Source organism: Mus pahari, chromosome 18, assembly GCF_900095145.1.
Source record: "Mus pahari chromosome 18, PAHARI_EIJ_v1.1, whole genome shotgun sequence".
NCBI classification, from domain to species: Eukaryota; Metazoa; Chordata; class Mammalia; order Rodentia; family Muridae; genus Mus; species Mus pahari.
In genome coordinates this window covers 32,412,169-32,421,603 of record NC_034607.1, presented here as the reverse complement: position 1 = coordinate 32,421,603, position 9,435 = coordinate 32,412,169, and the positions used below count along the sequence as shown (strand labels likewise).

The 9,435-nt window shown below is 49.1% G+C and overlaps 1 protein-coding gene across 1 annotated transcript in view; it reads left to right on the top strand.

Annotated features, from left to right (window-relative positions):
• The first annotated feature begins 576 nt into the window (after positions 1-576).
• Positions 577-9,435, top strand: part of Rab31 (RAB31, member RAS oncogene family) — a 112,469-nt gene continuing 103,610 nt past the window's right edge. Inside the window, exon 1 of the mRNA XM_021217767.2 lies at positions 577-821. Coding sequence (XP_021073426.1) covers positions 783-821 — 39 coding nt within the window. The 5' untranslated portion in view covers positions 577-782. The remainder of the gene's footprint in view (positions 822-9,435) is intronic.

Genomic DNA, 9,435 nt, shown 5'->3' with positions numbered 1-9,435 from the left:
GGTTGCCAGCCTCCCCCCCACCCCCCGACCCCAGTTGTGGCTGTACTTGTGGCTGGGCTCCTGCCCACATAGCTGTAGGATTTTCCACGTGGAGAAAGGGGGCTTCCTCTCCAGAGTGCACCTCTCTTTTCCCAGGCCCTGGTGCTCCCAGTTTTGGAAGCCGAAACAACTGGCTGCTTCTCGAATCATCCTTGAGTCATCCTTTGCCGCATACAGAAAAAAATGCATGCAGAGTAAAGCGAAGTGTGGGGAGGAAGAGATTTGAAGCCTGGGTATTAGAAGGGACAAGTTAACCCTTTTCTCCCCTCATCCCGGTCCCTCGCCCATGTTTCTTGCATCTGGAGGTCAGAGACACTTCATGGTGGGACTACCCAGGGACTTTGAAGTGCTTCCTTGGGACCACAGCCAACAGCATAAACTGTACCAATGGCTCTTTATGACGCGACGGGTCGTGTGTCCAGGTCTCCCAGGGCAAGTGATGCCCGACCGGGCTCAGAGCTGACTACGGGAGGGGACGATCTGCCCACAAGTCGGATGTTGGGTGGTCACCGGGCGGACCGGGGCCCGGGCGGAGCCGAAGCCCGCCGGCTAGGCTAGACTAGACGCGTCGGGAGGAGCCGGCCGGCAGCACGTGACCGACAGCGGAGGCCGAGGCCCAGAAATAGCCGCCTCGGCGGTTCCGCCCCGTGGCCGGCGAGAGTCCTGAGACGACTGGACGCAGGCTGGGCGCGGTGCGGCCCGGACGATGCTGCTGAGCCCCGGCCCGGCCCGACCCAGAGCACATGATGGCGATACGGGAGCTCAAAGTGTGTCTTCTCGGGGTGAGTCCTGGGCCCATTCTACGGGGATCCCGGCTTTTGCGCGCCTTTGTCTCTGCGCTGCCCGCCTCCGGCGCGCTTCCCTGGGTCCCGCGCGCTCCATCCCGCGCCCCGCACCAGCTGTCTTCGCTCCGGGCCAGATTCTCCCGAGCGCCTCTGATCAATCACTGCATCTGTGGCTGGGTATCTGGCAACCTTAGGGCTCGCCAGGCTGCTGGTCAGGCAGGGCGGGGTGGAGGAGTGGGAGGTGGGGGGGGATTGTTGAGGACCAGACGACAGCGGGTCATGCAGCCCCTGGGCCCCTAGGGCTCTTGCCTCTGCCACTGGTGGCTCTCTCCCCGAGGAGTGTTTAAGTTACTCTGCGGAGGCACTGGTTTTCCTCTGCCTCCTGCGGGGGTGGGTAGGGAGTAGCGATGGTAATTGCTTTATTCTCTCCGAAAACAAACCAACAAACCAATCCTTCCAAGCAAGGGTGGGAGAACCAGGGTTTTGGCCCGACTGCGAAGCATTAAGAGCAAACTCTGTATGAACTGTGTGTTCAGCACACTTTCCGTGCAGTGGATGAAAATGAAGCAGGATGAGAAACGCCTGCCCCCAACACCCTTCCTCTTCCAAAATGTATCTTAGTCCCAAGAAATATAAAAGCAGTCAGAAACAAAGAAAGAAACAACATCCAAACCCTGAGACTGGAGGGCCAGACTGACAAACTCCGGCACACTGCGCTGTTCCTTGAAAACTGCCCTCCAGGGGATTCAGTGTTTGGGGGTCATTTCCTTGGGGCTACCTACAACGAATTCCGGAAGTCTTCCCAAATAAGAGCTAATGTTATAAGCCATGTTTTCTGCAGTCTTCTGTAGTCTTTGGCATTAGCACTGGGCATACCGCCCTCGAAGTTGGCAAATCTGGCACTGAAAGGAAAAGTATTTCCTAAATAAAAGAGTAGGGCCACATTCATTCTACTCAAAGAAATGCTAATCAGGATGGTTGTGGAGGTGAATACAGGCGATGATTGTGGATTAGAATCCAGTGCACCAGGGGCTTGCGATTTCCCCTGGGCCCCTTCGGATCTTTTGATGGAAGGAAGTGTTAGGAACTGACCCCCACACTGCCCTCGTACTTCCCCCTAGCTAGTGGTTAGTGGAGAATCCAAGGGCTTCTGACAAGAACCTTTTCTTCCTCTTCAGTGTCAAGCAAGGCCTCCCCAGGGCTCCTCACCCAGGATGCTGGGCAAGATGCTGCTCCTGGAGTTCTCTCTTCTTTGAACTTTAGGTGTCATAGGAGCAAGTTTCCTATCTGCGGGGCTGTCCAGTAGTCCAGACCTAGGCATCCCGCGGGAGAAAGGCCTTTGAAGATTTCAAAGGAATGGCAGGCCCCAAAGAAGAGGAAGCGTTGGTGCGAGGGGCCTGTCACAGTTAGCTATGGGGACCGTTGAAACAGAAAACATTTCTGGCTGGAGGAGGTGAATTACACCTCCTCCTTTGCAATCCACCTAGGTGCACAGGCACGGTCCCAATGACATCACCTTTAATTTTTAGTTTCAGTGTCCTATCGGGACAGTGACAAGGGTGGGGAGGATTCAGAACCAGGAGTCAGGAGGCCTGGCCTGGCCTGTCTTCTGCCCCAGGGCGTGGAAGGGCTGAATGAGTGGTTTAATTGTAGACTGGACATATCATTCCCTTCTCTTTGAAGGCAGAGAACTGGTACTGGATGGTCTCTTATGGTGTGTGTGTGTGTGTGTGTGGTATATGTATGTGTGTGGTGTGTATGTGTGTGTAGTGTGTATGTGTGTGTAGTGTGTATGTGTGTGTATGTGTGTATGTGGTGTATGTGTGTGGTGTGTATGTGTGTGTGTGGTGTGTATGTTTGTGTGGTGTGTATGTGTGTATGTGGTGTGTATGTATGTGTGTGGTGTGTATGTGTGTGTGGTATGAATGTATGTATGTGGTGTATATGTATGTGTGTGGTGTGTGGTGTGTGTGTATGTATGTGTGTGGTGTGTATGTGACTGTGTGTGGTGTGGTGTGTGTGATGTGTATGTGTGTGTGGTGTGTGTGGTGTGTATGTATGTGTGGTGTGTGTTTGTGTGTGTGTGTTGTGGTGTGGTGTGTGTGGTATGTGTGGTGTGTGTTTGTGTGTGTGTGGTGTGGTGTGGTGTGTGGTGTGTATGTGTGTGTAGTGTGTATGTATGTGTGGTGTGTGTTTGTGTGTGTGTGGTGTGGTGTGTGTGGTGTGTATGTATGTGTGGTGTGTGGTGTGTGTGNTGTAGTGTGTATGTATGTGTGGTGTGTGTTTGTGTGTGTGTGGTGTGGTGTGTGTGGTGTGTATGTATGTGTGGTGTGTGGTGTGTGTGTGTGTGTGTGTGTGTGTGTGTGTGTGTGACCATTTCTTGCTGGTCTCTGATGACGCTGGAGAAGCCTGGATGAGATGAGGTGACTAGAGAAGCTCTTCTTTTTCTCTCCATCTCCACAAACAACGATCTCCACAGGCTTCCTAGAGGCGGTACAGGTGCCTTATTTTGATTTTACTCTCTTTATAATGGCCCTACCGATGGGAATTTGAACCAGTGGGTGGAGGATGCTGTAACAGAGAAAGAAGAAATTTCTGTAAGTTTTGAAATATTATTCATATCATGCCACATCAGCAGTACTCTGCTTTGAAGGTAGCTAGCTACACATTTTAGTGTTACCAAGGATAGAAGATACATTATTTCAAAGAGCAAGTGAGCTTGTCCATAATGAGCACTAGTCCTTAGGCTCCTGGGCTTCTCTTAGGTGGTCTTTTTCTGGGCCAGAGTGACAGTGTGATAGGGTGCATGCATCTCTAGCTACCTGTCTAAATAAGCTGGCTATATGTCTAAGATGGCCTCTAAATGAGGCTCATGGCCTTGGTGTACTGTCTGGATTTGAGAGATCCCCTGGGTCTGATGATAGAGTTCATGATGAGCCCTATGGTCCTTTTAGGATTTTAGCAGAAATCCTAGGCCCCTGTTGTCATGGTCAGGTGTATCTGCTCAGGGTGACATAGAGCACGTAGCTGGCACTAGGCTTCCTGTTTTGTTTTAAAGCTATGCTACACAACCCTGAAGCCTTAGTATGATCTATACCCTGCCAGCGTTTCCCTCAGTTGCCTAGAAGGTGGCAGAGTGTATTTACCGCATAGCAAAGGCTTACCCTTGCTGGAGAGGCTTGGTGGCTAGTCTTTGCGCTTGGTCACTTGTTGGAAGACAGGCTTCCTGCTCAAGGCACAGGCTGTTTTTTAGGCTGGATCCCTGCCGATGACTCTTTGCTATAGTCCCAAGCTCCTGCCTTTGGCTTGGAGGCTTTATCTTCTGGCATCAGGGTCATTGTGTCAGGTAAAGTGAGAGCAGGCCAGATGGCACCGTCTCTTTACGTGTCCCTAGGAACCTTGCCTAGAACCTTGGAGCTCCTACTGCGTACTTGGTGTGTCTGACTCTGTTTCTTTTGAAGAGTGCTCCATGGTGGGATTAGCATTGGCCTGTGGGATGGTAGCGATGGTAGTGATCTTACAAAGTCAAGGGCTCAAGAACCTTAAGGGTTTTTGTTTTCTACCTGTTATACGCGTATGGGTTTTCTCCTTTTATGCCACACGGGGACAGCGCAGCGCAGCCTTGTGAATGCTCTCCCCTGGGGGGGGGGGGTCAGTGGGCACACTGTGGAAGCTAGCCATGGAGAGTTAGCATGCTGGACTGCACCAGGCAGAGGTCAGCGGATACCCAGTAGGTCTCAACTTTGTCAGTCATGTGCCAGGCCGTCGCACCATGGAATCTGAACTAGTATTATGAAACAGGACACTTTAAAAACACCACCACCCAATGTACATTTTTCAAACATGAAAAAAAAAATATTGTAGCAGTTGTCCTAACCTCAAAGGTGGAAAGCTTCCCAGATCGCATTTTTAGCGCTTACCGCCATGTGGCAAGAGCAGGAGACAGAGCGAAGAGGAGGGGAGGAGTAGCCTATTTATTTTGGGCATGTATGCTAAAAAAACCGCTTCCTGATGGGATCCCAAAGAGATTTGTGTTTGTGCTTTGGTTGTCTTGACAACAGTTGAGAGACTTCTGCTACTTCCTCAGCAGCCAAGGGAGTAGTAGTAAGAGTGCAGGGCTGGTAAGATGGCTCAGTGGGTAAGAGCACCCGACTGCTCTTCCAGAGGTCCTGAGTTCAAATCCCAGCAACCACATGGTGGCTCATAACCATCTGTAACAAGATCTGACGCCCTCTTCTGGAGTGTCTGAAGATAGCTACAGTGTAATTACATATAATAAATAAATAAAGCTTTAAAAAAAAAAAAAAAAAAAAAAAAGGGAGCCGGGGGGTTCCCCCCCCCCCCCCCCAGGATTTTGTGAGACATCCAGGCTGTGGGAGTATAGATGTGCGCAGAGCTTGTGAAGAGGTTAGGGCTTCATGATTGCAAGGGGGTCATTAGGACCCACAGGGCGCACAGGGTTCTACCTCCAAGTACAGCAATCGGAGCCATGTGATGTCAAGTGGATTGCTCTGGGATGTATTGAGCTCCCTGATATCGAAAGCGTTTGATAAGCTCCCGTGATTTGTTGGGAGTTAACTGGAATGAATGCATATGACCCTAAGTTAGAATAAGCAACTATTTATCTAAATATCTCCCTTAACCCCCATTATCTCTCAGTGCCTCAGGTGACAATTCCAACTCCACACTATAACTATCCATCAGGCTGTTTGCTGTTTCCATAGAACAAAATACTCACAGCTGGATATCCTGGGAAACAAAGAAGATCTGGCTTATTGTTCTCCTGTCTGTAGGGTTCCCCCAAACAGTAGCACTGGCCCTCTGACTGCGTCAGCTGTTGGTACAAAGAATGCAGGGATGTGAAATTGCAAACGGCAGACACGTGGCATGGCCAGTGGGAGAGAGGTTGTATTGGGGTGGAATTTGCGGTTCTTCTTTCCTATCCAAGCAGGGCTTGCACAGATCCTCTCTGAGCAGAGAGAGCAGCTAGATTCCTTTTTTTTCCCCCAGCCTCTGTCGTATCTCCCTTAGCCCCCATTATCTCCCAGCACATCAGGAGACAAGGCCAACACCACACCATCGAGATGGGCTATGGGTACCACTTTGGGTGCACACAGCTATGTTTGCTGCCTGTTGAGTGACCGCTCTGCTCTACCATGGATGGTGCCGGAAGAGCTGGTGCAGCACTTTGCCTCAACAGGTACTCAGAACAAGACCTCTTCAAGCAGCTTATTCTTCATGTGTCCTCTTGTTTAGGGAGATAATCGACAGTCACGCCACTACTGGCCTCTCTCCTTATCGCCCTGTGCTAGTTCCATTGTGTTGCTGCGATAAAAAACACTCTGACCAAAGGCAATTGAGGGAAGAAAGGGATTTGGGGGGACAGGTCAATCCATTATTGTCTTTTTAAACAAATCCAAAATCTCTAATCTGTGTGCTCCTGTACAATGAAAAAAAAGAAAGAAAAGAAGTGTAAACTCAAGGAGTAAATACTTCTTATCTCCGAATGGAAGAACCAAGGCATAAGAAGAAACATACTCAGCACTTTGGAGGCAGAGGCAGGCAGATTTCTGAGTTCGAGGCCAGCCTGGTCTACAGAGTGAGTTCCAGGACAGCCAGGGCTACACAGAGAAACCCTGTCTTAAAAAAACAAAAAACAAAAAACAAAAAACAAAAAAAAAAAGAAGAAACATACTAAGACTAAAGCATGGTCTGGTGACACATGACACATTCCCTTAATCCAATGCTCAGGAGGCAGAGGCAGGTAGATCTCTGTGAATTTGAGCCCAGCCTGGCCTGCGTAGTGAGTTCCAGGACAGCCAAAGCTATGTCTTAAAAATCAAAACAAACAAAAAAGCTAAACCAAAATCCATGTTCTGTAGTTCAAAATCTGGAATTCGCTCATGATATCCTGGGTCCCAAAAGGCTTGGGCAACTTTGCTTCTCCAGGTCTGCCATCTGTGTGATAAATAGCTCGTTTCATAGGCTTAGGTTGGTTGCACATATAACCCTTTGCTGTCCTAGGTCATCTTTCCCTGGCCCTGACAGCTCCAACATCCTGGGGTCTCCACTGCAACTGAGGCTGTTGTCTTATGTGATGGTTTGTATATGCTTGGCGCAGGGCATGGTACTATTAGGTGTGGCCTTGTTGGAGTAGGTGTGTCACTGTGGGCATGGGCTTATGACTCTGATCCTAACTGCCTGGTAGTCAGTCTTCCACTAGCAATCTTCAGATGAAGATGTAGAACTCTCAGCTCCTCCTGTACCGTGCAGCCTGGATGCCGCCATACTCCCACCTCGATGATGCTGGACTGAACCTCTGAACCTGTAAGCCAGAGCCAATTAAATGTTGTCCTTTATAAGACTTGCCTTGGTCATGGTGTCTGTTCACAGCAGTAAAACCCTAACTAAGATGCCTTACTTAGGGTTTCAACTGCTGTGATAAAACTAAAAGGGGCATGGGGAGAAAAGGGTTAATGTCCTCTTCTAACTCCAGGTCATACTCCATCACTGAGGGAAGTCAGGGCCAGAACCTGGAGGCTGGAACTGAAGCAGAGGCCATGGAGGGTGCTGCTTACTGGTTTGTCCTTTAAGCCCTTCTCAGCCTGCTTTCTTGTACACCCCAGAACCGTCTGCCCAGGTTCAATTACTAATGAAGGCAGACCCCCAGAGTTGCCTATAGGCCAATCTTATGGAGACTTTTCCTCAATTGAGAGTTCCTCTTCCCAAATGACTCTTGCTTGTATCAAGTTGACAGAAAACTAGCCAGCGCGACTGACCTTTTGTCAACTTGATACGCAAGCATGTCACCATTCAACTAGAACTGTTTCTTCCTTATTTGTCTCCAAGATGGCACGTTAATATTAATATCACAATATTAAACTCTGAAACCTCTAGGATTACCAAAGTCTTAAAAAAAATGTCAAACACGTTAAAAGTTCAGTCTCTTTAAAACATCCGGTCTCAAGTTTTTCTAAAACATTCAGTCTCTTAAAAAAACAAAGTGTCTCAACTGTGGGCTATAAAATAAAAAAATAACTTAGAAAATTTCCTACAATCTTCAAGAGGGATGAATCATGGCACAGTTATAAGCAAGTCAAAATAAAACCAAAGTCCAACAGTACAAAAAGCTCAGCTCGGAAGGGCTCCATTTCTCCAGCTCTGTCATGGGTGCCACACACATCTCATGGGCTGAGGCCAGTGCTACTCCACAGTTACTGCTTGGCAGTCATCCCAGGATGCTGGGGTCTCTGCTGCAGCTCGAGTGTGCATATTATTATTATTATTATTATTATTATTATTATTATTATAATATTTTTTACTTTTTAAAATTAAATTTATTTATTTACTCATTCTTTAAAAGAGGGTTTATTTATTTTATGGATGAGTACACTGTAGCTGTTTTCCGGCACATGAGAAGAGGGCATTGGATCCCATTAAAGATGGTTGTGAGTCACCATGTGGTTGCTGGGAATTGAATTCAGGACCTCTGGAAGAGCAATCAGTGCTCTTAACTGTTGAGCCATCTCTCCAGTCCGCTTATTAATTCACTTTACAACCCAATATCAGCCCTTCCTCTCCTTCCAATATCCACTCATGTAAGTCCTTCCCCTATTCCCCTTAGAAGGGGAAGCCCTCCTCTGGCACATCATCCTCCCCCCACTGAGACCAGACAAGGGGTGTGGGATCTACAGGCAGGCAGGCAGGCAGGCAGGCAGGCAGGCAACAGGTTCAGGGACAGCCCCTTCTCCAGTTGTTTGGGGAACCCATGTGAAGGCCAACTTGCTCATCTGCTCCATATGTACAGGGGGCTTAGGTATAGCCCATGCTCACTCTTTGGTTGGTGGCTCAGTCTCTGGAAGCCCCCAAGGGTCCAGGTTAGTTGGCTCCATTGGTCTTCCTGTGATGTCCTTGATGCAGTGGATCCTCTAGAACTGGAGTGACAGACAGTTGTGAGCTGCCATGTGGGTTCTGGGAACTGAACCTGGGTCATCTGAAGGAGCAGCCAGTGCTGTTATCCGCTGAGCCATCTCTCCAGCTCAGATGTAACTTGTTTCCAGATGACCTGGCCTATAGTTTCTCCTCTCTCCTACCAGTTCTCCCCGGGGAGGTGGGTGTGAGACTTGGGTTATCAAAAAAAACCCAAAAACCTGAGGCCTGCAGAAACAAGGATGTTACTTATACTTTCGTTGCCATGACAAATCCTTGAGAGGTACAACTTGAGGGGAGATTTATTTTGGCAAAACTGCTTCTGAGCCTGCAGCAAGGTGGAGCATCCTGGCAGAAAGGGTGTGACATAAGCGTAAGCGAGCCAAGCTGCATCTTCAGAGTGGCCACAAAGCACAGAGAGACAAATACAACGGGAGGCGTGCGTTCAGAGCCTCTAAAGACCCCCCGCTGAGGAAAGGGACATGATGGAGCAGTTGTTTAGTTTGTAGTGGAAATGACAGGCAATGGGGATAACACTAAGAGGTGAGTTTGGGTCAGAGGGCCTCGGAGTTTGAGTTTCCGCCTCTGTATTGTGAGATGACAGGTTTGGCATCAACAAGACAACTGGGCTGAAGATGGTGGCGCACGCCTTTAATCCCAGCACTCGGGAGGCAGAGGCAGG